At 40.8% G+C, this 27,198-nt stretch overlaps 1 protein-coding gene across 2 annotated transcripts in view; it reads right to left on the bottom strand.

Annotated features, from left to right (window-relative positions):
• The window catches only part of TTC28 (tetratricopeptide repeat domain 28), a 1,211,014-nt gene that overhangs the window by 347,861 nt on the left and 835,955 nt on the right, over nt 1-27,198 (bottom strand). For both annotated transcript variants that reach the window (XM_078667293.1, XM_078667294.1), the window contains exons 6-7: nt 23,980-25,321; nt 16,016-16,539 (exon numbers count right to left, since the gene is read on the bottom strand). In XM_078667293.1, coding sequence (XP_078523419.1) covers nt 16,016-16,539; nt 23,980-25,321 — 1,866 coding nt within the window. The remainder of the gene's footprint in view (nt 1-16,015; nt 16,540-23,979; nt 25,322-27,198) is intronic.

The raw sequence follows: 27,198 nt of genomic DNA, 5'->3' as shown, positions 1-27,198 counted from the left end.
CTTTTAGGAAAGGTTGTTTTTAAATCCTGTGTTTGAGAACAGCACTTTTAGAAAGTTGCTGTTCTCTTGTCTGACCCTTCTGTGTGCATGGGCCTGTTTGTGTATTGACTGTCTGGTTTGTGAGTGACAGGGGCTGGGGAATTCCCCAGCAGGATGGATGAGTCAGCACTAGGCTGAATGACTGCAGTTGCAACTGGAGTGGTGGGAGGAGTTAGCACCTGGGCTGAATAGGGCTGTGCCTGCCTTCCACAATGCTGGCTCCACCCCCCTGCTGGGCGGCTCAGGACCCTGCCCCTCACTCTGAAAGGAAAGATGCAGCCAGCAAAACAAAGTGCTCAGGATCCACCCAGAACTGGTTCAGACCGGGCTCAGGGCCCACATGCACCAAGAGAACAAAGACTTTAGGGGTATAAGTACAGGACCCCTGACAACAGAAAATTAGATCATCCTGGAAATCAAGAAGGAACCTCTGCCAAGGAGAAAGCTGAAACTGAAGAAGGAAGATTGTCCTGCTGTTGCTCTGCTGGACTGACCTGTTGCTTTGCTGCCAAGGAGAGGGGAAGGACTTTGCTGCTGAGCTGTGTCCCCTGTCTTGAAGGAATCTCCAAGGGCCTGAGAAGAGCTGGCTCCCTGTTTTGAAGTCCCAGGAACAAAAGGACTTCACCCCCAGCTTCCCTGAACTCTGCTGAGAGAGTTCTGTCCTTCCTAGAGTGCTTGATCCAGTTGTGGGGCCTCTGGAAGTTGTACCTGTGCTGGGAAGCTTGAAACTAAGCTTGAGTGACTTTTGAAACTGAAAAGTGTCGCATCGCTTGCTTGCGGAGCGCATCCCCGACAGTGCAAGAAGATTCCCGCCGCTACGAAGGCCGAGATCGTCGCAGCGCCTGACGCCGCTGCCAGAGCCGTCGCATCCTTCGTTTGCGGGACGCACCAGACCGGTGCGGGAGAATCGAACATCGCTGCGAGTATTGTCGCAGAGCCTGTCGTCGCTGGGTGAGATCGCCGCACCGCTTGCTTGCGGACCGCATCACGTCACTGCGAGCATCGTCGCAGAATCAACGCATCGAGGAGCTGCGAGAGAGAGGATCCCCGCTGGACCGCGCATCGTCGCCCCGGAGATCGTCGCAGCCCCTACGAGATCGTCGCATCGTGCCTTTGCGAGAACAGACTTCCTACGGAACCTACGCATCGGAATCCATACAAGTGGCCTTCCTCCCCATACAGACCGGATTCGTCGCAACACGCCCGCTGCTGCAGCGGGGCTGTCGCATCGCCTCCCCATGGTCTCAGGAGCAACGCATCGCTTATGTTCCACCGCACCAGCTTCTGCTTTTGGAACTTTGTTGCATCTAAAAGGTACTGTGAGTAAACGTGACGCAACTGTGAACTTTTCACGCATCAGTAGAGAATTCTATCGCAACGTAGAGAATTCTAACGCAACCTTAAGAACTCTTTTTGAAACCATAATCTTGAACTGTGTATGGTGGATTTTTGTCGTTTTGGTCTTGTGTAGTTTAGATTAAAAATACCTTTATTTTTCTAAACTGTTGTGGAGTCAGTTTGTGGTGTTTTCACTGTGTTACTGTGAGTGTTGGTACAAATACTTTACGCATTGCCTCTGGTTAGCCTAGACTGCTCGTGCTAAGCTACCTAGAGGGTGAGCAGGGGTTATCTCAGAGGGTTATCTCCTTGCCCTGACTAGAAGCAAGGGTCCCTATTTGGACAGTGGTACCTACCTCTGCCAACTAGAGACCCCCAGATCTAACACATATCCACTATCACATCCGCCATGTTGAATTTGTTGTGGGTGCACTCGCGGTTGCTGTAGAATCCAGTGTGGTGCAGAATGGCAGACTGGGGATGCCAAAGAACAGCTCCATCAGCAGGCAAGTGGGCTGGCTAGCAAAGAGAATAAAGAAGAGGTGAAGGCTGAAGACAGCCCCAGGAAAAGGCAGGCACCAGAAGCAGAAGGCCGATACTGCCAGACGGCGAGACAATGGGACAGAAAAGCATATCGTGATGACTCACCAAATTGTGGCTGGCGTGGACCTCTCCCATGCACAGGAAAAAAATATAAGGAAAGTAAAAGATCAGGGAGGAGCAAAGCGAGTCACTGAGGTCTCCACCATTCAGATGCATTAGTGCAGTGAGTCACCACTGTGAAACTGCATGATCACCAGCACTGAAAACTCACACCACAGTTCCACAGTGGTGACATCAGAGAGACCCCCCAGGCATTAGTGTGAGGAAATGAAATGCGAACATCCACTGATGACAGAAAAGAAGACGGCCATGAGAAGACCATGCAATGAGGCCTTTGCTACTAAGACAGTGCAAACCACAGCAGTGCCTTCCTGGTCCCAGGCTTGGTGGATGAGTCGCCATCATTACATGGGCAACCTATGGGGTAGATGGTGTGAGAAGCTTGGCCTAGCTTAGGTTTTAGCCTAAGGGTTTATTTGTCTTTCGAGATGCACATAGATGCCTTGGACATGGACCAGGGGACCAGGAATGGCCACCCAAGGCATGCACCTCATCCTGTGGGTCCAGGCTGAAGGCGTGTGAGGTCATGCAGCTGGACCTGCCTAAAGGGGAAACAACATAAGTGTGGGTGGGGGGGGTCTGGGTGGTTAGAGAGGGAATACACAATTAGACAACAAATATGTTCAGCATCAAAAACACTTATTTCTGTGAGCCAAGTTTAGAAACTGTGTAGGATTATATTTCTAATCAAACAGCAGAAACCTGGCAGAGTTTCTCCTTACGCCGATTCACCGGAAAAATAAATATGGGACTCAGAGAAAGAGGTTGCTCATCCCTGCTCAGGCTCCCCTGGCTCGGAACATGATGCCTTTCAGATTTCGGGAGAACTGGCAGAGCTGCTTACAAGGCATTTCAGCAAGACAGATCCAATAACAGCCAATTGGTAATTTCACACACTGGTGAGACTCTCTTTTTTTTTTTTTAGAGGACCGATATTCAATTCCGCAAATAGAATAGACAATTTACTGGCGAGCGCATAACACGTCCTTAAATGTGCTCAAAATCAAACCGTTCGTCACCTTTGTGTGGTAGTGAGGAAACACATTCTGTGCTCATCCTCATGAAACCAACACAATGGATTCCTCCCTGCACTAAATTCTGCCCATATGGAATATAAGAACAAAGATAGGTATACATGTTGGAAATTCCTAGTCCATACTTGCAATTGGGGTCAATTTTCCCCATTTACTTCCTGGTTCCTGTGCTTGCAATTGAGAAGCAGAAGCTTAGTTCCTATAAAAATGATTTGATCAATGTTCGATTTGTACTTCATTTCCCACTGTGGTAAGGTGAAATTGTATTTTCTACATTAAACTCAAAATGTTATTTTCCTTAAAAGTGTATATGAAAATGAAATTCAGAAAAGGACAGTGCATTTTTGCAAAATTATCAGTTACCCTTATATGTTGAGGTGAGGGAGTTTATTTAAATGACCTTTAGTTTCTTTTTGTGTAGGAAGCATATGTTTATTTATACACTATTTGAGAAATCGCAAACCACGTTTTGTAACATTGAGAGAACATTGAGTACAGCCACGAAAAATGTCCCTCCCACCTAACTTATTAATGGCATTACAGCTGCACTCAATTTTCAAGCAACAAAACGTCAGTTTTATAATAAAATCGCTGTGAAAAGTGTTGATGTGAGAACATTTATGTTATTAATGAAAACGGGTTGTCTTTATAGCAGCAGTATTGTTTTCCTGTTCATGCTTTTGTTCTTTTGTTACAATGATTAAGCTGGCTTTGATGGCTGTCAGAATATAATCTATATATGAAAGCAAAACAAGTCTAATCTTTATAAAAAAAAATATTGCTGTGGAAAGAATACATGTAAGCTGCGTGACAGAAGTTTTCCATGGCATTCGGTATTTGGACTATCTGTGACTTACCTATTGTTAATTTCTACTAAAACGGAATCGATTATGTTTTCATCAGTTTCTTGGGGGCTCCGTTCATCCTTATCTGACGATATTTAAACAAATTGTTGGAAGAACATACCAAGAACAAAGTTTGGCCCTCAGAACCTATCTCTCTTCTCCAAATGACGTGAAAAAAATCTTCTGAAGATCCCGGAGAATGCATCTGAAACCCACCTCGTTCGCTCTGTACCTAGACACAAACCCACCTAAGTTGCGTCTTCGTCATTGCCACACCCTGCCTAAAACTGCCCAAAGAGTGATTAGTCCTAATGGAGCTCGGTTTCAAGGCTTTTCAGGCTCCAATGCAGGATTTTATTCCAAGTTGTGGTCTGATCAGTGCAAGTTCCCTAATGTTATGGCATCCTTTTGGGGTATCAAGGTGATGTGCAGTGCTTTTCAAAAGCACTAAATCAAACTAAAATATAAATCATATAAATAAAACCAATAAAAGTATCTTCAGTTGTGAGTTAGGAGTGCCCTTTTTTGGCATAGTTTGTCCAATACTACTTCTGCACGTTCTGTAAATATACCCCAACTTGTATTTGACCTGCCCTACATTATAACGTGAGCCAAAGAACAGAACAGGCACAATGAGTTGATATTGAAACAGATAAATAGTGTACAACATCTGATGCTAGAAAGGTGCACGTTCTCAGAAGAACTGGTCCGATTTCAGGCCCATAAATGCCATTGCTTACAAATAACCAACTATGAAGGAACATGAATTCCATCCACTAACACTTGCAGTCAGTGGCTAAACTCCAGCGTCTGCTGTGGCCAGACATGCTCACTGTTTCGGTTGAAGCTGGCTTGAGAAGAGGGCCGGAGGGCCAGCTTGGAATTTTCAATTGCCCGGGGAACATTTTCAAAAGAAGTGGAGGGAAGACATGTTCAGCCACTGTGTTTATAATAGTTCAGATAGATTTGAATAAACCATCTTGGAATGTGTGTACCTTGGCTGCCAGAAATGTAGGGATACGAAAATTAAGACAACCTCCTTTTCAAACGTAAGGGAAAGAAGTTCATCCGGTCTTACAGAATAGCTGTGTTGTACATCTTACCTTACTCTCAGGAAGTTAGATCAGACTGGGCAGAAAGTTGTGGCAGTTGGTAGCACAAATCTTTCCAGTGAGGGGTGGGCAAAGGAGCCCACTTACTAGGGTAGCCGCGGCCCGTGCAGGTAAGAGCGGTGGGGTGAGGTGGGAGGGGGGATTTCGACAGACCAGGGAAAATTTATTATTTATTTAATTTTTTCTCAAGGTCGTCTGTCGAACCCCCACCACCCCCAACCCGGCCCCAGAGCTCTTACCTGCTAGGCCGTGGCTTTAGTAGGGGTCAGAAGTGCTACCTCGGCAACCAAGGGCAAGGCTGGGGGACAAAACAGACAGCTATCATAAGCATCAAAGGCATGCTTAGAATGTTCACACTGGAAGGTACCTGGAGGTGTACTCTGGGTCAGTGGCACACTCCTCTGCCTCTCAGAGCCACCTGCCCTCAGAAGGTGATACCCACTCAACAGCAAGAACTGTCAAGCTGCTTGGGGAAGTCTTGAAACACCAAACACAGACCGATGAGTCTGACAGGGCCTATGCCATGTCAGCTTCCAACGAAATCAGACAGAATAGATACTGATAAATAAATGGCCTGTCGCTGTGAATAAAAATTAGCAAAACTATAAAATGAGTCAGTTTTTGCTAGTGTATGTAAGTTTAGAAATGCTGCTTGATATCTTTTTCTTTTTCTCTTTCTTTTCTTATTCATAATGGCTACTGTTCACAATATTAAAGTTATTTCTCTTAATGTCAAAGGTTTGCGACACCCAGTCAAACGTACAAACATTTTGGATTATTTAGGTAGTTGCAAAGCTGATATTTGTTTTGTTCAGGAGACTCATATTGAGGATAAGATATTACAGTATATGAATAAAAAGTGGGTTGACACTATTGTAGCTTCTCCTGCTAATAGAAAGAAAAATGGGGTTGCTATTTTCTCTGCGAAAAGGTTACATTGTCAAGTTTTAAATAAAATGTCAGATTCCGAGGGTAGGTATATAATAGCTAAAATTAAAATTCACAACTCTACTTTATTTTTACTTAATATTTATGGCTCTACGGCAGACGATCCCACTTTTTGGTCTACTATCACTACTGAAGTTTTAAAGTTAGGTAATGTTCCAATGATTGTGGGGGGTGATTTTAATGTTATTGCTGACCCACTGTTGGATAGGATTTCTACAACTAGATTTCGTCCTTCTAAAGCGTTTCATGCCTTTAAATCCTTTATTCAAACTACCAAATTAGCTGATATTTGGCAATTGCATTTCCCTACTGAAAAGTGTTTTACCTTTTTCTCCAATCCCCATAATTCCCATTCTAGGATTGACTATTTTTTAATCTCCCCATCTCTTATACAAGCTGCAACCACTCTGGTCATTGGTAATATTGATATATCGGATCACACTTTAATTTCCTTTGTTCTAAATATTTCTTCCATCTTCACTAAGCAAACCAGATGGTGTATGAATACTGGTATTGCCCTCAATGAACGTAATAAACCTAAATTGTTACAAGCTAGTAAGGACTATTTTTTGTTCAATCCAGAAAATTCTACTTCTATAGTTAATAGATGGGACGCATTTAGAGTTTATATTAGAGGTGCTACAATATCTATTATGGCTCATGAGAATAAACTGTTCAACATAATTTTAAAAACCTAGAGAAACAAATAGCAACATTCGAACGACTATTTATTTCATCCAATAATCCCCAAGACAAAATTAAACTACAAAAACTCCGATATGAATTTAATTCTATCCTCAGTAAAAGAGCTGGAGTTCAACTTGCTAACTCAACTGCTAGATTCAGGTTCAATTCCAACAGGTCAGGGAAACTCCTTGCTAATTACTTACGCATTAAAAGAGATAAAACACAGATTACCTCTATTCGTAGTCCTCAAGGCAAGATTGCATTGTCCCACAATGATATTGTTAAATAATTTCTAGATTTTTATTCAAACCTCTATAACAAACCAGATCTTTGTGACAGTTCATTAATTGATGCCTTTTTAAATAATTGTGATTTACCCCAAGTTTCTCCTTCAGGCAACAACATAAACTGAAATACCTGGGTATTTTATTTTCATCATCCTTACCTTCAATGTTAAAATTAAATAGTAATTTTTATATTTGACTACGTTAAAAATAAAACTGCTACATGGTCTTCCCTTCATCTTACTTGGTGGGGGAGAATGGAATCTATAAAAATGAATATTGCTCCTAAAATTTTTCACTCCCTTGCTATGATTCCCACTCAATTTCCACTGACATTCTATAAAGAAATTGCCAAATTGTTATCCAAATTTCTGTGGAACAACAAGCCTCCTCGAATTGCTTACAAAAAACTTAAAGTACCTAAATGTCATGCAGGTTTTGGCCTTCCTGACTTTTTCCTTTATCATAAAGCATTCATATTGAAACAAAGCTCCTTATGGTTTACTGCTTCCCCTGTAGTTAAACCTCCTATTTGGTTTGATATAGAAAAATCATTGGTTGATCCTTTTCCATTACCATCCTTGCTTACAATGTCTCATAAATCTACTGTTGTACACCATTCGTCCATAATCAAATCTTCAAGATTGATATGTAATGATTTAGATTTAAATTTTGCTTCTCCCTTCAGTTCTACAATGGATTTATCAATATGGCATAGTGCTATTATTAAATTGAATAGAAATATAAATTTCTGGAATTCATGGATTAAGGGGGGCATATTCTATCTCAAAGATATATTTGGTGATAATGCTTTTATTCCTTTTGATGAATTACAATCGAAATTTAAGTTACCTACTACTGATTTGGTTAAATATCAATTTTTTTGTAACTCAATTTTAGACTCGTTCCCTAATGGCATTCCTTCTACAGTCACAACTGATTTGATAATTTATCTTAACGCTGTTTCTAAATCTTCAAACGCTGTTTCTATATTGCACAAAAAAATTGCTACCTCAATAGGTACCAATATTAGTGTAATTTCTAAATTTGGAACACTGAACTTTGCGTTTCCATATCTAATGACTCTTGGAAAGTTATTTGGCTCAATAGCATTTGTGGTTGGTTACCGGTGTCTCTTTATCTGACAAATGCATGTATTTTGTTTAATTCCTTATGGACACCAATACGTTTGCATCGTGCTAAATTACTTCCATCAGATATCTGTTGGCACTGTAAATTACATCCTGGGTCCTTACATCACATGTTATTTGATTGCCCCATAATTATGAAATTTTGGTCTAAAGTTTGGGACATTATATTGAAAATATTACCTATTCAAGATCCTCTTTCTTATAAATTGTTAATTTGTAAATCAGTTGTGCTTACACATCCTCTTACTGACCCTGAAGCAAAGTTGGTTAATTTCTTAATTTCGGCTGCTTTAAAATCAATCACTTTTTGTTGGAAAGACGCTTCTTCTTTATCTGTTCATGCTTGGTGGTCATGGATCATCTGTACAAGAAGAGGTGCCCAACTATCACTACATGGAGTTAATCATAATCTGCTTTCTTATCAATCCTTCTGGTTACCTATAGATTCATATTTGTTGTTATGACAATAATTTTCATTATTATTTTGTTTTAACTTCACAATTTGTATATACTCAATTTTATATGTTAATAGTAACTCTACGTTTCATATAAGATGATATCATATGTACTCTCCCTCCCCTTCTTCTGTACCTTCTCCCTACCATGCTTTTATTTTTTTGTCCCTTGATTGACTACTATTTTATCTTAATCTAATGATCTGTTATAATTTGGTAAATAATTTGTATTACTCAATTGATTAGATTTTATTGCTATTTCATGTATTTATGTATTGTCTATTTATGTCATTTTTTGAAATATCAATAAAATTATTCTGAACTTAAAAAAGCAATGCTGCTTAGCTCACCAGTTATTAATGTATGAATGTTAATTCAACTTCTTCCCTCCCTTCTTGTTTCCTGAATCCTGTTTTAACTACCCTTTTCATGTCAGCTGCCTTGAACTTCCTAGCGTAGACATTACACATACATTCAACAATGTATACAAAGAAAATCCACATCACATCTAGGCATGGATTCCTAATAAGTATTGCTGATACACCACAATGTAAGATGGAGGTTCTTAAGTAAGAGTGAGTTAAGGGGTGGGAAAGGAGGTGTATTGAAGTTTAGTATCACTGTGCTTCCACCAGCACTGCTGCCACTACCATGGGCCGATGGTTGTTCTTTACGAATAACTTCACAGTAAGGAAATACTACCAGCACTAACATCACAGAATGTTCTGAAAAGCATTAAGAAGCCTAAAAGTCCCAGAAATGTTAACAAATTGATAGCGAACCTGGAAAACCGTGAACATCGTGAGGAACTTAGATGTGCACTTATTTGCCAGGGACATCTTGCTCTTGTAGTTGACATTATCTCTGCTTTTTTAAACCACCCTCACTTCAGAGGAAGAAAATGTAAAAAGTGGGAATGAAAAAAGGTGTTACAGAAGAAGTAAACATTGGGAAAGTCAATAGGTCTGGCTTTAATATGCTAATACATGCAAACAGTATTTGTGAATGCCTGCGTTTGCATACCTTAGTATGTTAACACCAGGGGCTGTATTATAAATTGTGCCCGAGGGCCCAAGCAGTGAGGGAATCACTTTGCCTTTGTGCCCGCACTGTATTATGCACACAGGTGCAGAAGCAGACATTCCCTTACAAACCTCTTTCAATGCACCTCTAAAAAAGCAGCCCTTTAGGGAGGAGAATGGAGATTTCATGGACCCCCTCCCCCCCCAGACAACCCCTTGCTGGCATGTGCAGTCACTGCAAGGGGATCTCGAATCCCTCTTTAAAGTGCAGCCAGGTTGCTGCCTTCACTGTGAAACATGGAGCGGCTTTGACCCGTATTTCCCTTGAATGAGCTGCCCCTTGAGCAGCACGAGTTAGCGGCTGCCTTGGGGGCACAGCATTATTTATAATATGGCTTGCTGTCCCGTTTTCAGCCTGGTGAACATTTGAAAGAAGCACCATGAGAACAGGGAAAGTGCACAGTATGTATAATACAGTACCATATGTGTTGGTTTTGCCAATGCTTGTTCTTGTCATTGGGGTTGTTTGGACATAGTCCGGCTATTAATGTTGATTGCTGAACACTTATTGAAAATAGAAAAATCTAATAAAAGCTGTTGAGGTTTGCTAAGAGCTGTCATGACGGACAAAGCAATGGTCAGATATCCAACGCTTAGCCAAAAACAGAGAAAAGAAAGCTTTCTCACTACTGCTATATTATGCTGAATACAAATGGTTAAGCAACTCGTTTAGGTAGCTTGTACAAGCAGAAATAGATGATGTACTTCCCTAAAATACAAAGAAACTCATTATAAAGCTGAAATTACATAGTCAACCCTTGTAAATAAATACCATGGGCACAAGGCAAATATTCCCATATTACAAAGTAAAAGGGAACAAAACCAATGCCCCTGCATCTTTACTGCTTTCTTTCTTGTCTATTGTTCCAATTTAATCTTACTTCAAGTACATATTCAAATAACCCCTCTGAGAGCCTTGTAGAACGATCATGCTGTATGTAACCCGTGAGACCAATGTAAACAAAGGCGTTCAAGGGCATGTATGAATACATTCCATACTGACTGGGATGTAAAAAGAAAGTCAAGCCCTGGCTGTGATGCTTGCTCTCTGAAGGTCCTATACATATCAATAGTTTTCCGGAGGATAGACACTTCCTAAGAATACTTAAATCCTAGGCTACTCACGTGATACAGAATGTAAATAATGACTCAGTTTACATTACAACGGCCTTAACTGAATTGTGTGTCAGAATTTTCTATGAGAAACAAAGCCTCAGCTCAAAATGCAATAATTTGTCATTTCCTGAGACTACATAAAAATGAAATCAAAGTAGAATAATGGGGATTGATGTCTGTGCAGAAGTGTTTTCTAGATTTATATTTTTGTGCATTATTAATACTGCACAATATGCACTTACACACATGATTTCACATCTGCAGACTGATTTAATACAATTGCTTTTGAAATGAGTTTTTATGATGTGTAGAATGAGATTTAATAAGTCATTTTAGATAGGCCACATTTCTGTGTAAAATTCCATCTTGAAAAGATGGAAGCCATCTCTGGCACTCATTCGTGCTTCAGCCCTCCTCCCCCTCCCCGAGCACATCTTGTTCCCACAGGCTCCACAAGACACAGTCAAGCTGGTCTTATTAGTTTATTTTCATTGCAGTTATTGTTCTGTTCAAAATGAACCCCCTACAATTTCTTCACCAGATCTAATCAAAGAAAGTTATATTGTCACTGTTTTTATTTGTTCAAACATCCCCCGATGACATTAGAATAGAGGATGCTGATAATTATTCAAGAAAATTAGATAGTGTTAAGGTGTTAGGGTAATGACGTTTATTTTTGTTTTGATTTTCTGAAGAAATCAATCATTTTATGGGTGAGCCAGAACTCTTTCTTGTTCTACTAGGGAGGCTGCCCATATATTTTCTGCCCGTTGGGCCTTAAAATATTTTCTGACTTTTGCATAGTCTGCATAACTCTGAATCTGACAGCTTGCATGGCCTTGACTCAATACCGATGAGTTTTACATTTTTGTATTAATCCTTTCTAACTTTTCATTGTTCTAGAACTCAGTTACTCATACGGCTCATTCAAGCCAATCATTTAAGGCAACTGTATTTTGAATGATTTTGATGTTTTGGGAGGTGACTTAATGCGGGAACACATTGCCTGATGAAATTGAGGTTTAACACTGGCTCCAATCCAGTAACTCATGGGCGAACCAACTGAGCTACATTTTGGGGAGTCTCAATTTTGGGGGACGCTTGCTTTGCTCACACAACTATGGGCTGGCACATGACAAGAGAAAAAACAAGTAGTACATTCCAGACTGTCCTTTTGGTCATGGACTGAATCCAGCTCAGAAAGATGTTCTGTACCACAGTCACCCAGGCCCTCGTCAGCAGCAGACTCAAATACGGAAATGCCCTCTACGCGGGAGCCCCGACCAAGCTCATCAAATGACTACAAAACGCCTCGGCACGACTGATCCTCGACGTACCACGCCACGGCCACGGCCACATCACCCCCCACCTGAGAAACCTGCACTGGTTCCCCGTCAACAAGAAGATATCCTTCAAGCTCCTCACCCACTCACACAAGGCACTCCACAAGACCGGCCCAGCCTACCTCAACAGACGGCTCTCCTTCTACATCCCCAACCACCAGCTACGCTACGCCGACCTCTCACTCACCACCGTCCCGCGCATTCGAAGAACAACCACCGGTGGAAGATCCCTCCCCCACTCACCGCCAAGACATGGAACACCCTCCCACTGAGCCTACGACAGATCCAAGACCTGCTGTCCTTCAGGAGGATACTCACGACCTGGCTGTTCGATCAATAGCGCCCCCCCCCCAGCGCCTTGAGACCCTCGCAGGTATGTAGTGCGCTTTACAAATGATTGATTGATTGATCTGTACAGAGCTTTTCACCTTGTTGGAAGCATGTAGCCCAACACTAACAGTAGCATAGTCCCACTGCCCGGGTGGAGGACAAATAAAATAGCTGATGGGGGTCCGATAGCAGCCACAAATAAAACCACTACAGCAGAGAAGCATCAACTCAGTCACAGGTGAGGATGGCATGCAAGCAGCTGACAAGACACAATTATAGATTTGAGGGACAGAGAAGAGGCTCAGGCCCCAAGAGGCATTATAAGGAATAGAGAGTCGAGGAGGAAAAGAAAACGGATGGGGATTAAGTAAGTACAGTTAAAATAGGAGGGCTATTAGAGGACGGAGATATCTGGTATAGTGTGGAGACACAAAAGGGTAGGCAGGAGGTTTGGAAGGCAAGGATAGTGTTGTAAAAGCAAATAAGGTGTAGACCAAAACGAGCAGACACCATCTCATGAGACTTTGGACAGCCATTTGGGTTTAAGCACACCTAATATGGAACATAAGAAAAGAATGGAACAGCAGAGTGTATGTGGGCAGTTTTGGCCATCATAAAACCTGCTTGTGGTGCTGGTCAAACGAAATATGTGCATTTTATATATTTGTCAGGTGCTATTTCTTTACATTATTTATTTACATGCTATAGTTTTTTTAAAACACATAAATGGTTTTTTAAAAAATACCTCACACATATTTCAGAGCATATACATACTAAGATTGATAAAACTTCAACAACGCATCTTGTTATAATGTATTGTTTTTGTATGGAGAAGGGTTCTTTTCAAGATGGCTTTTATATTCACCAAATAGTGTCTTGCATATGCTGAAAATAATGCACTCCATACACTACAGCAAAAGCGCTACATAGAAATTGGAAGAATATATATAGTAAATAGAATGTGGCATGAGAGAAATTCTCCTCGGATGCTGGATCTAATAACATTTTTTTACAAAACTACTGACAATAGCTTTGGGACATATCTGTAGCTACCGGAAACTGTATGTAAAAATGGAAAAAATAGTTTTGTGTTGGCAGTGGGAGGCGGTTTCATGGAACAAATGCTCTGTCACATGGTGCACCTACCTGTGAAAAGATAAACAGAGTCCAAATGGATGAATCTGTATTATTAGCATTTAGCGCGTATTTGAGGAAGGAAAATGTAATACTTTTTTAAGTGATTCCTAGGGGAAAATAGTTTTTGGTTGACTTTGTTACCCGAGTTCCTTGAAATTTTGTATACGCCATTGCATTGTATGTATATAATTTACAACTATAGCCCTCTCTGTCTGTGCCTGCTGGCTCTCCCCAAGGTGTCTCACCAAAATGTGCTAATGCTTTACACGTTAGCACATTAAGACCAGCTTGCTTGATTCCTTCACTTTATAAAGAACCTTATGGTGGAGTTAATGCAGGATCTGCCCTTTCAGCCTAGGCAGAAGGAGGGGTCGAGCACACAGGCACGGTGGTCTTCGCCCGCTATTGAATTGCACGACTTTATAACTGCAAGGCGCGACATCTCTTCACTACAAACTAATGCACCAAAATTGGCTTGATATCATTCTAATAGGATGTGCAGTTCCACTGGGTAATTCTGTATATCCCAACATGCGTATTTAACATATAATTTATGCACCAAAGGAAAAGGCTCCACAATGCTTCCAGGTGCACAAGTGGCGCAAAGCCCCAGCTCATGAATAGACTAAATGAAAGTTTGGCAAGGGACCCAAGCACGAAGCCATGTTCGCAACAATTGTCGTTATGTTGTGGCTGCATTAATTTCTTTCAGCTTTCTATCCTTTTTTGTTTGTTAAGGGCCAAAAATCTCCCTATGTATTTTCCTTTTGTATTTTTTAATAAGGGCTATTAAGTCACCAAATGGCTGGCATGATCTAATTATCACTGATCGAGGAGAATTATAAGCTTAGAGTAGGCCTCTCGTTTAACTCTGCCTGCATCACAGTTTATATCCAGAAACCTGGCAGATGAACCTGCTGCGGCCTTTTGTGTTTACCCACAGACGTGTACCGAGACTGCTACGTGACACAGACACATTAGACGTGCGTACAAAGACTGGATTTTCCCTAGCACGTACTTTGTGCGAGGCACAACTTAAAAACACGTGAACTGATTAACAATGCACACATGGCGTATGTGTCCAGCACCTGACAAAAAGCCACCTAATGCTGTGAACTGTGAATATATCTATATATATCTAGATCTATCTATATCTCTCTATATATATAGATATATAAATATATAGGTATAGATAAATATATAATTATGACATTAGAATAGCAGGTGCTGATAATCATTCAAGAAAATGAGATAGTGTTAAGATAATGACATTTTTTCTCTTTTGTTCTGATGTGTATATATATATATATAGACATATATATATATATATAAACTCTGGGTGGTTTTCAAGTTTAGGTGGAGAGCAGCTCCTGTATAGAGCTCTCTACAACACCAACAACACTGGCAAATACTTTGTCCCTTTCTAGCTCAGCGTGGATGGCACTTGCTAATCCTATGCTTAAAACCTCTGCTAGAAAAAAAGACATTTGAGGTGAGCAAATTCAGTGTGTCACTGGTGTTGTAGAGTACTCTATACAGGAGCTGCTCCCCACCTAAACTTGGGATTTACCCAGAGTTCTCTACATCTTTTCTGCATAATGTATGCAGCACTCTAACTCTGAAAGGGTATTGTTTTGAGATATATATATATATGTACATATCTATGATTTGGCCAGTCACTGAAAATACCTCCTCTCTTGAAGACCTTGTGTATTGTTATTATTTAATTAATTTGGACATTTATATAAATAATTACAATCAATTTGTCACATTTCTACTGACTCTATATAGTTTTATCTTTCTTATCCAATCTGCTGTAGCATCATGCCTATAGCAATTCTCGTTTAAAAACACCTGTTAAGGTGTTTTGTGATTAATACATTGTTTTATTTGTCAGTAAAGCATTCCGTGATTCAGTAGTCCCAAGTCTGAACTTCAAAAATAGATTTTTGATTTTTTTTGTGTGTGATTAAAAAAAAATGAAAAAACATTCAGGATATGCAGTCAGCTAAGTCTAACTCAAATTGATGCATAGGATTCACATTGTTAAATAGGTTTAAATGGGCACATGATGTTTTAGAAAGGCTATGATGAAATCCAATTATTATTAAAGCATATGCATTTACAGTGCTGCTCAGGAGCATCTCAACACGTGATAGAAGGGTTTCAGTACATATAATAATGTTTAACTTCATTTCAGGTACAAAGATGGAATTTCATGTAATATGTCTAAATCACTAGTTCTGAAATATTAGTGTCAAACCGAAATTACAGTATATAGTGGTGTCCATGTTTTACAGACAGCACAATAAAAATTAATGTTAAAATATCAACCTTTAGAATTCCTGTTTTTCACAATATAGCATATACAATAAAATGCATATCATACACACAAACCTTTCACAGAGAAAATGATTGTAAAGCCTTCTGCAAATGCCAAAGCTCACTCACCTTCCTGCAGGTACATGACAGCTTGCGAATAGTTCTGCAAGGCATGGTGCGTTCTTCCCAAGCTACTGTAGGCTACTGTTTTGGCTACTAAGTCATTGGTTTGAGCTGCAATACTGAGGTGCTGCTCCTGATACACCACAGCTCTTTCGTAGGTACCCAGAGACTCATAAGTTAGTCCAAGATTTCCGTAGGCTCGGCCCTGACAGGTAGGGTTGTTGGTTTCCTCGGCTATCTGAAGGTCAAGCTGATGGTACTGGAGTGCAGTGTCATACTCGCCCATCTGCTGGTACACTCCTCCCAGGCCACATGCGGCATCGCTCTCAAGGAGCTGGTCCTTCATTTCCCTGGCAATGTTCAGCTGGCGCTCAAGACAAGAAATGGCTTGTTCAAAGTTCCCCAACAAACTGTGTAGGTTTCCCAGCTCTCCGTAAGCCTGGGCTTTGACGGACGCCTCTCCCAGTTCATGAGCCACTACGAGTCGCTTCTCAAAGCACACAAGGGATTGCTGCAAATTCCCCATTGCCCTAGAGCAAAAAGAAATAGGGTTACATGATATTACAATTCAGATCTGGAACAGCCAGAAACTAATTTACAGAAGGCTTGGGGGTGTCAACTATCAACTATCTTTACTGCAGGCATGAGGTAAGCAGAGGTAGGAAGGCGGTGAAGGAGGAAAAAAGAATATTTCAAATAGAAAAAGCCAAGCCACCATGGACAGTAATTTGACCGGGGGTAGGGATCATTTCTGTTGCAATTTGGAGTCTAGCCTTATGGTGGGAGGTTGTAAGAAGAAAAGGCTTCTCAGAGAGGGCATTTGAGCTCACAATCTGTTTGTGATTCCAAAGAACTCACTGGAATAGTTTTGTGAAATCTGTGAGTTGAAAGGTGCAGGTGCTTATGAAGGGGGATGAGCTACAAACCAGAAAAGAAAATTCAGCCCAACAACCATTTGGTTTATCATCCAAGACCGTCCACAAGAAAAAACATGATGTGGAAATGTGTACATATGCATTTTGTTTGCAAGTATGAAACTAGCAATGGCTGCCTAAAGGAAAGGCTAGATAGGAAAAGATTTTCAGAAGAGAAGAGGGGAGCGAGGATGTGTCGGGGGATTGGGATCCAGTAAACGAGTGAGGAGGTGGGGCTCTCTATATATTGGTTGGTGACCAAGAGGTCACACCACTAGGAGGTGTTACTAGAAAAGGAATGCCTATCACAGACATTTTTCAGCTGATCAGTTTTTTTGCTGATGTAAGATAATTTATGTTACCCCCCTCCCCCTCAAAAAATTTGCCCAATTCGTTGGCCTGGCACTTTGTCTGGTCTTCTTTTGTTTTAACAACAGTGTAGCAACAAGAGAGCTTAGCTGCGGTTAGCTTCATAAACTTAAACACAACTTGCAGCTCATCATTTTCCGGATGCAGTCTTCTTCATTGTTCAAATTATGGCTTTCTAAAATAATGCAAAATTGCAGGCCCTGTACTACCGCTGACCCAAAAAAATCTAAAGGAAAAAACTTGCTTTGGAAGGCACAAACATTACATTAATTGCTTCTACACGATATAACCACACAGCACCGCTGCAGAAACTCATTACTCTTCTAGCCATATGCTCTGTTCAGTTAAGTCCAAGGCAATCACCCAATCCAAGCTCCAGAGCAAGAATAATGGAAGAAATACCTTAAAAGTACAATGTCCTGGGCTGTGGAACACCTTCATTCTTCGCCTGAGAGCACACCCTAAAGTAGCCTCATCTAGGAAATGTCAACAAAAATTGCTCTTTTCAATGAGACCTTTGACTCTCTTCCACTTTTTTACCAGGATCAAAGACACCTCCTTCCTATACTCACTCACGCACCACTAAGGAATCTGACTGTGCCAACAGCACTTGCCAATACCACCTATTCCTAAATGTCATAATTCAAGAACGCAGCCCATCAAAAAGAGGAGCATGACAGGTCATTATGTCCCAGACCCTGCGTTTTCCATGGCACCAATCTCCTTTAGCAACACAGATTTTTAATTTCAAGCAAGACTGCAGTCTTCATTAATGTAAGTGCAGTTTGTGTACCAAGCCCACTAAATGGTGTAGGATGCCAATTTTTCTGTGTCCTTTAAGTACTTTTTTGTTTTTAATATTTAGAAACAGGTTTTGCTTATTGCACCTGGCCAAAATGGAAGAAACATCGAGAAGGCCCCGCATTAACAGCCTGATTCATCAAGCCGAATTGCGCTCGCAAAGGGCCAGATTCTGAGAATCTGGCCCATTGCGAGCGCAATTTTTGCATTTGGGATTCATCATCCCAAATGCAAAATTCGGTAATTGCTAATTCGCTAAATTGCGAGAAATTACATTTAAGGAATCTCTATTTGAGATTCCTTAAATGCAATTCATCAACCATTTTTAAATTGCTAATTCGCAATTTCGGGCCGCTATTTACCGAGAGGTCAGACCTCTCGGTAAATAGCAAAAACTTAGAAAAATGCTTTTAAAAGCATTTTTCTAAGTTGCATGTTGCACACACACATGTCCTTTGGACATGTGTGTGCGCAACACCAGTTTCAATTTGCATTTAAGGGGTGCTACAGGGTGTCCTTTGGACACCCCTGGCACCCTTTAAATCGCTATCTTATTTGCGAGTAGCAAATTGCTAATCGCAAATAAGGAATACTCCCCATTCATTCCTATGGGCCTGGCCCATAGGAATGAATGGGGAGTTATTCCTTATTTGCGATTAGCAATTTGCTACTCGCAAATAAGGAATGTGTAGGAATCGCTATTTATTTAGCAATTCCTACATGAATACCGTTTTGCGAGTCCTTAATAGCGATTCGCTATGAATCGCTATTAGGGGCTCGCAAAACGGCCCGTTGATGAATCAGGCTGTAAGTTTTGACCCGACGACCTCGCACTAACTTCTAACAAGCTGCCTAACTTTTGACAAGCTTGGATAAACCCTCACAAAAATATCGTGTCAACCTCATCCAGCGACTGTGCACTGTAGTTAGACGAAGGTAACACAATAACACACTTGGAACTAACAGCCAAAGTCTACCAGCACTTTACAATGTTTGCGAGGAATGTCAGATCTTTACAAACAAAGCAATTATTATGGAGTCGTTGTCAACATTGTATTTTTTTTACATTTGTTATTTATTTTTGCATGCAATGGCGATTGTTTTTATGGATCTTCTCCTTTTATGCATTGCTCCATCCTCCGCGTGGATAGGTTTCATGCTAAATTAATATGTATATATAAAATATACAAATTAGATGCAGCTGCCGGATGAAAGAGTACAATTTGGTTTTATATCCCCCTCTTGCTTCTTTTCATAAAAACAGCAGATGTCTTCCCTCTAATATAAAACACCAAGTGAACCTCTCAATTTACCTACTGCTGTGAATAAGGATGTAATGCAGGCAAATGTTGCAATCTTCGCAGGAGTGCGTCGTTGTGCTCCTATCTCGCTTTAGATCCTGTTTCTAGAGAGGTAAACAACCATTTGCTGATTGTTGTGGACTGCAGACACCAGGTGCAGCGCGGGAACATATCGTACCATTCACCTCATGGGAACAGGGGAGCGCAATGCACTGCGTTTACTGCTAGCTAATCAAAAACCCATAGATATGTAGCTGTTTCTGATTGGGCAAAGCTCAACGAGCTATGGAACATGCTCTTTGTGAAAGGGGCTATTATAGTGTCACAATAAAGCTCAAACCCAGTTCTTTGTCTATACTCGAATCCTACTACCTTTGCAGTAATGAAGATTTACATGTGTGTATCTCCAAGCTAGCAGATAAGGTTGTAGATCTCTAGAAGAAAGGAGGGTTTCTTGGAAATCTCTAAAGACTGCAGAAGGTCTCTGGAGATAGGGTTGAGGATGTATTTGGATTTTGTCAGGCCAACTAGGATGTAAGATGATACCTAGAAAAGCCAAGGCCAACATCGTCCATTGGTGGTCACTCAGAGGCCACACCATTTTTGTCAACTATCTCGCACTCATCCTTGACAACTGGATTCCTTGGACCAAAGGGCAGTCATGATTATTGGGCTGAAGTTTTATCAGTTGGAGTTCCCGTCTGGTGTTGTAGAAGACCTGTACTATAGGACCCCAAAGTGCACAACCAGGCTCTACTCTCCAGCACATCAATGTATCAGATCGTGAGACTGAGAAGTCCAAGGCTTACACAAGGAGGTGAGGTGGGTTAGACACTCACAATACAGTTCAAACACCAATACCAACTATTTCAATCAATGTTGTCATTGCTTTAAATTCGAAAAGAAAAGTACCGTAACCAACAGAAGCAAGGGTGTAGCTTCGGGGAAGGGGGGTGTTAGGGATGTATTTTCTAATAATTAGTTGGCTACAGGTGTTTTTAGTCGGGATATTGTGAGATATCAGTTGGATTTCAGCTGGAATATTTACATACACACAGATACAAAACGCACTCACGCTGTTTTGAAAGTCCTAAAAATATTGGTTATCTTACAAAATATTGTGTTTTCTCTCTTAGTGCTCCTATAATCTGCATTCCTCTTCCCTCTGCCCCATAGGACCCTCTCATGCACCCTGCTTGTGGTATAATGTATATAAACATTATTTGCCAGCCTGATTGTTGGAAAATCTGAAGCTCACACCCCACCCCAATCTTACTGACCAAGCCACGCCCACGAACAGAAGAAAAATATGCTATACATGAAGTTGAGACGCATAGTGAAAATCAGTAGTCTAAATGACCATCTGAGCCAGAGCTCTGACAGCCACCACCCCTAGACACTAAGCACTATAGTACAGTTAACATTGGAATATGTAGACATTTTGCACAGGTTAGAATAACAATACCAATACGTGTATTGCAGTAATGTGGCTTCAGCAGTTGACATGAAGATCATGATATACACGATAGAAGCCACAAAAAACCAAGTAAGGCAGATTGCACAGACTTTACTTGGAGGGAGTGGGCAGGGAACCCTTTCCAAGGGGTACAGCTAACCTAACTATTGGTTAACGCTACCGCTCCTTTCAGTCTATAACAGCCATGTTAGAGAGGATAGCAGCCACTTTTTGTAAAAGAAGGGTGCAATTTGTATGCCTCCTTCACCTCAGAGCCAAGCTCTATTGTCACAATCCATTAAACAGTGGCTCATCAGAGGGCAGGCATGATTGACATGCGGACTGAGGAGAACATTAAAACAAGCATTTGCAATGCAATAGGTCTCGCATTTACGCGACTTTAAGCTATTGGCATTGTAAATGACAATGCCTTTTATTTATGTTTTTAAGGGGTGTGTGTGGTCCAAGTTGGAAGTCCTTACTAGAAGCCTTGCAGAGCAGCGCATGCACGCTAGCTCAGACGAGACCTAAAAACATATTGGAACTTTCTAGTGGCTTGCCAATATATCTGGTGTCTTTCTGTCCCAACACCATCTCACTGAACTGGTAGGCCTCTGTAACTGTTAATAGTGTGCTCAATTAAACCATCAGAGACTCACAGACAAATCTCACATCCACACGTTTCTGCAAAGGTCTGAGGAAATAAAACACTATATGCCTGCTCGTCAAGATAGGGTGATATCTACATGTGTAATGGTACAGATGGCACAGTTACTGCACATGTTGCTGGAGTTCATTCATACCCAGGGCAGGCTTTAGCGCTGATGGCACCAGGTGCGACAATGCTTATTGGTGCCCCCTATGACCTCCTTCTCTACATATCCCCTCACTACCACCCTCCAAAAGTGCCCATCAGGTCTACTACACCAATGTCACTCACATTTCTTTTGCTTTATACTGCTGTTCAACCAGTGTAAGGTGTCAGAGCCCTTTACATTACGCTCACATTATACAGAGACAATGAATCATACGTGTGTAAATCAGTGCATAGGAAATGTTACACAAGACAAAGAGGACCACAAGATGCAGGATTCACAAATAGTTTAAGAGTGCTTGATCTGGAGAAGGCCCTTTGCAAAGGTAGAGCAGACACCTTTCTGTTGCTTATTGCTATATTTGCGTGTTCAACTAGTACTATTGAGGTACAAACAATGTTCAGACAGTGTTAACAAGTGTAAATATTACAAACTAATGAAGAAATACTATCATAGTATGTTCCACATTACACTGCATGATTTGCTTTCGCCTGCCAATTTACTCAACCCTGCTACATAAATTGGCCCTCATGTGCCACATAATTCCAGCAGCCCTGCCTATCTTGAAGTTTGAGTGCAGTTCTTTGATGAAAGTTAATTTCTAACTGTGCTATAATAATATGATTGAAACTTATAAACTGCAAATAAGAAAATCATCTCTCTGACAAAAGCAGTAACCCACTGAACTATCTACATTAAATGCACTTTTGTGATCTTCATGGTATAGTGCCTAGCATCATTTACATTAACCCTCTGAGCTAATTTATGATGAGTCAAAACTTCCAATAGACAAAACTCCGCTCTGTCTCCAGCAAGTCTATTAATCACCAGAGTTATCTTGTAATTTTTATTGTTGCCTGTAGATTGCTAAAGGCAAGGAGCTCTGCAGCAAGTGGTTTTAAATTCAAAATATATTTGAAAACCTGGTGCCACTAGAGGTCAACGTCCTTGCACATTGGCACCGGTCGCACTGCCCTAAAGCCGGCTCTGTTCATACCTACCAGTGGCAATTGAATACAAACAGTTGAAACTGTAGAGTGTTATTTAACCCCTTGCATGCTGCTGTCGGCCGTTGGCCGACGGGAGCACTGTCTCGCTAGTGCTGCCGTTGACCGCCCCGCCCATTTTGCGGAAGTGCCACACTGCCGCAAAATCACGGCTGCGGCAAAGGGGTTAATTAATACAATTGAAATGGATGAAGTAAAGCATGCCGGAGATACTAGGATACAGGGGGAGGAGGTTAAATCAAGTTTATAAGTTATCATACACAAAATAGTGAAACTGGGGAGGTTGCAACATGCTGGCAGGTCTTAAAACTTTATAAATAAATAACTAGATGTCTTTAGTGTAATCACAGTGAAAATATGGAATCAAGGGTAGTATGTATGCAAACAACACCAACATTCGATGACATATGAAATATTTTTCAGAAAAGAAAGGAGTGAAGGAAGAGGAATATAGAGTTTTCATTGCAAAACACATTTTCAGTTTTTGATTAGAGGTTATAAAGCTAACAAAACAAGTTGTCCATTTGCATTGCCCTTACATTTGTTTTAGTGGTGGTAGACAATGCTGTCATGCTTACAACCCTGCAACTATCTCATCTTACGTTGTCATTCCATATTACTGATATCCTTTTTATACTGGTCTATGGTATGTCACATTATTTAACATTATTACTTCAAGAGCATTTAAAACAATGGAAAGTTGATTTTTTTTAATTTGTCACAATATAATGTTTAGTCCAAGGATGGCCAACATAGTTCAAGGAGAACCAGATCCATGCCAGATTTTCACTGATTATATAGAAATGGGTTTGTTGTATTTAAACGTAATTTTATTTTTAGACCCACCATTCCAGCCTTCTACCTTGTTAATAGGTCTGAGCTGCAGGCAGGAACCCTTTAAAGAGGCAGACGGCCTTTGCCATAGAGTATAACCAGAGGCAGAATGGTTACAATTCTGTTAGAATATTCCACCCACTAAGGGTAGAATTTCTTATATTAAACAGAGAGAAGCAGAAGACAAACACTGAAAAGCTGGAACAGAATGTCTTTATCAGCCATTGTTGTTCCTCTGCCTCCCAATTGACTTCTATGGAGCTCTCAACATAGCTGTGTTCTTTTTTGTAGAATGTAAGTGCATTGACTTTAAGGCCCAATGTCAAGAGTGACCATTGTGTTTATCTGATAAAGTCATTAGGTCTTGCAACAGGGTGCAGTTGCATGACAGCCTTAAATAGGCAAATGCTACAGGCTAACATGTTCACGTTATAGCTTAGTGTAGATCCTAATTGATCAATATATTTATTTACCTGTGTCCATTCCCAAGGCCCCGATAGGCCTTTGATTGATCTTGCATACGGTTCAGACTCTGCGCAACGGTCAAATACTGCTCATAGTATTTAATGGCTTCTTCGTTGTCACCCAGAGCCTCATAGCAGTCACCCAAATTGCCATAAGCCCGTCCCCGATCTAGTACAGCTTCATTGCCGCTCAGTTGTTGCAACATGGCTAACTGTTGTTCGAAGTAGCCAATGGCTTCTTCCATGACGTTCATGTTCATTTTGGTAATGCCCATATTGCCATAGACCTGTGCCTCTATCCCAGGATCCTTCAGTTTATGTCCCAGTTCCAGCTGTTCTTCGTAGCACTTAAACGCCATTGTGTATTTGCCAAGAGACATGTAGACAGCCGCAAGATGACCATGAGCCCTACACTCACCAGAAACATCACTGAGTTCCTGGTAAACTTCAAGCTCTTGTGTGTGGTACCCCAAAGCTTTATCATATTTTTGTATCATCCTATATGCAGTTCCCAGTGCTGCATAAGCACTTGCTTCCAGTCTTCTGTCCTTCACTTGATGGGCCAAGGCCAGCTGCTGTTCATAAAACTTTACAGCACCATTAACATCTTTCTTACAAACAAAAATGTCACCCAAGTTTCCAAGAGCGCGGAATTTTGCTTGCGAGTTATTTAATGACTGGGCCAATGAAAGCACATATTTCTGGCACTCCTCAGCTTTGCTGTAGTTTGTTAATGCCTTGAAAGCTAGACCCAGATTGCAGTAAGCCTTGGCTTGGCTCAGCTTGTCGTGTAGGTCCTTGGCTAGTGCAAGATCTTGCTCGTAATTCTTTACAGCCTCTTGATAATTCCCTAGACAGTAATGGGCATAGCCAAGGTTATGACAAACCTTTCCTTCACCCTCCATGTCCTGAAGTTCAGGGGATAATCTGAGGTACTGGTCATAGTAAGGTACCGCCTGCATGTATTCACCTCGTGAACAGTGGAAGTTGCCCAAATTGCTCAGCGCCCGAGCCTCGCTCTGTATGTCCCGCAGTTCTCGGGCAATGTTCAGATGGTTTTGGTAGTGTTGCAAAGCTCTGTCGTGAGCGCCCAAAGCTTGGTATGCCACAGCTAAATTGCCATGTGTGGAAGCTTGAGAAGCTCGATCGTTGACTTCCATGGAGATCTGAAGTTCTTGTCGATGGTACTTAACCGCTTGATCATATACTCCAAGGGCATTGTATGCGTTGCCCATGTTGCCATAGGCTCTTCCTTGGGCTGCATAGTCATTGAGCTCCTGAGCGATGGAGAGGTGAGTTTTGTGTAGTTTCAGTGCAGTGTCGTAGTCTCCTTTCATCTGATGAATTATTCCTGAAATAGAAAACGCATATGTTAGAACGACAATGGAAAACAGAGTGAAATTAAACGCATCCAGCAGTGTAATGAGATTCACCTCATTGTAATTAGCCTTAAATATGCAGTAACATATTTTTCATCTAGTGACAACAGACCTATATGCCTATGCACTGTACATAAGTCACAGACGTGCAGATTTGGAATGAGACCATGGATCGCCGAGTCTAACTATCTGCCTTACCCTCTGCATTATATAGATGTAGCTGAAGCTTCATCCGATAAAACAGTCAGCAACAATGTTGCAATAAGAACATTTCTAAAAATGGTTTCCTAATGTTTATCTTGTATCCATACATTTTTGTTTTTCAACTTGCCTTCTTGTTGATAATTTTACCTAAATCCCCCATATGTGGCATCATAATGAACTTTTCTAAAGGGTAAAATATGGAGCTCTGTAAGTGGTGCTTCATCTATTCAAACCGCCAGTCCAGCAAATGTTTTTACCAGCTTTTCTGGATTTGATCACTATTGCCCGAGGCTTTTTTTAATGTTATGCTATCATTTTACCCTTCTACCTCATATTTCAACCACCACTCAATCAAATGCTTTTACCAGCTTTTGTGGATTTGATCACTACTGTCCTAGTAATTTTTGTATTATACTACCCCAAGTACACGCACATGACAGTACAGTTATTGCAACACATTGTCTGTCTCCTTGCGTCACATCACTTGGTTATATATTACTTGTGATTGTAGTGCACTGGAATTTCATATCAACTTTACTGAATCTTACTGTTGTTAGCCACAAGTTGCACTTGTTACAACCATCCACCTAAATATTACCCATTATCTGTTCATGTTATGGAAGGTTATGCCCTAGAATCACCACTATGGATGTGTATTAATATCTATTTTTGTTTATGCATGTATTAGTTGTAGATGATTTGTTAGCAGTGCAAGTGACCTTTTGGCTACTTCAGAAAATGCAACCGACCTATCCAAGGTGAGCTATGTGACATAGTATTTCTTGGTTAGGTTAAAACGTTAAATGGCAATTTTATCAGAGAAGATTCCATACTAATGCAGATCGTGCAAGTACCTGGAAGAAACACCAGTGAGAACTACACCCCAGCGTATGTTCCAGAGACACACACTAACATTATAGTTGCATGAGAAAGTACTATAATATTTTAAAAAACACATTGACAATTAAAATATGTAGGGTACTGTTGGCAAAAAGACTTATCATCATTAAAAAGTTAACAATACATTATAATTACAGCAAAAGCAACAGTGAATTTGTGATAGAGTCCAAAGAGAATTATAATGACAGAAAAGCATGTTTCATTAATTTTTGGTAATAAAACTGCTTTATAGCCATCAGCAACAGTCCTGTCTAGTACAATGCATATTATTGTAAGCACATTCCGTAAATGCCAAAATTACAAAGAACCTCTTATTATTTCTGGACTGTTTTCAAAAGATAAGATAACATACTAGTTGCAGCAAAATATGTTTCAGTCATCCCTTTCAAAGACGTATACAAATCATACATTCAGATATTATCCGAAAAGTATCTTGAAATATTTTGCGTACTTAAGATCTAGGTATCTGAGCAAATATATTTCAAAATCTGATTCATTGTAGCAGTCTGGAGGAGAAGGCCTCATCCTTGATTCTCAAGCCAAGATATTCCATAAAGTTCCCTAGAACAGATGGTTTATGCATGCAGTCCCGCACAGGTTTCACCATTTGTGCTTGAGCCCCCCAGCAGCATCCCAACAATAGACAACAGGAAATCCTGTGCAAATTTAACATGTTCCCGAATAGTATATTCCAATTTGAGCATTCTTTTTTATGTCACATCCCTAAAATGGATGTTTTCAGGTT

The sequence above is a fragment of the Lissotriton helveticus genome, chromosome 11 (genome assembly GCF_964261635.1).
Source record: "Lissotriton helveticus chromosome 11, aLisHel1.1, whole genome shotgun sequence".
NCBI lineage: Eukaryota > Metazoa > Chordata > Amphibia > Caudata > Salamandridae > Lissotriton > Lissotriton helveticus.
Note: the sequence above shows the minus strand (reverse complement) of the source record. Positions and strands in the feature narration are given on the sequence as shown.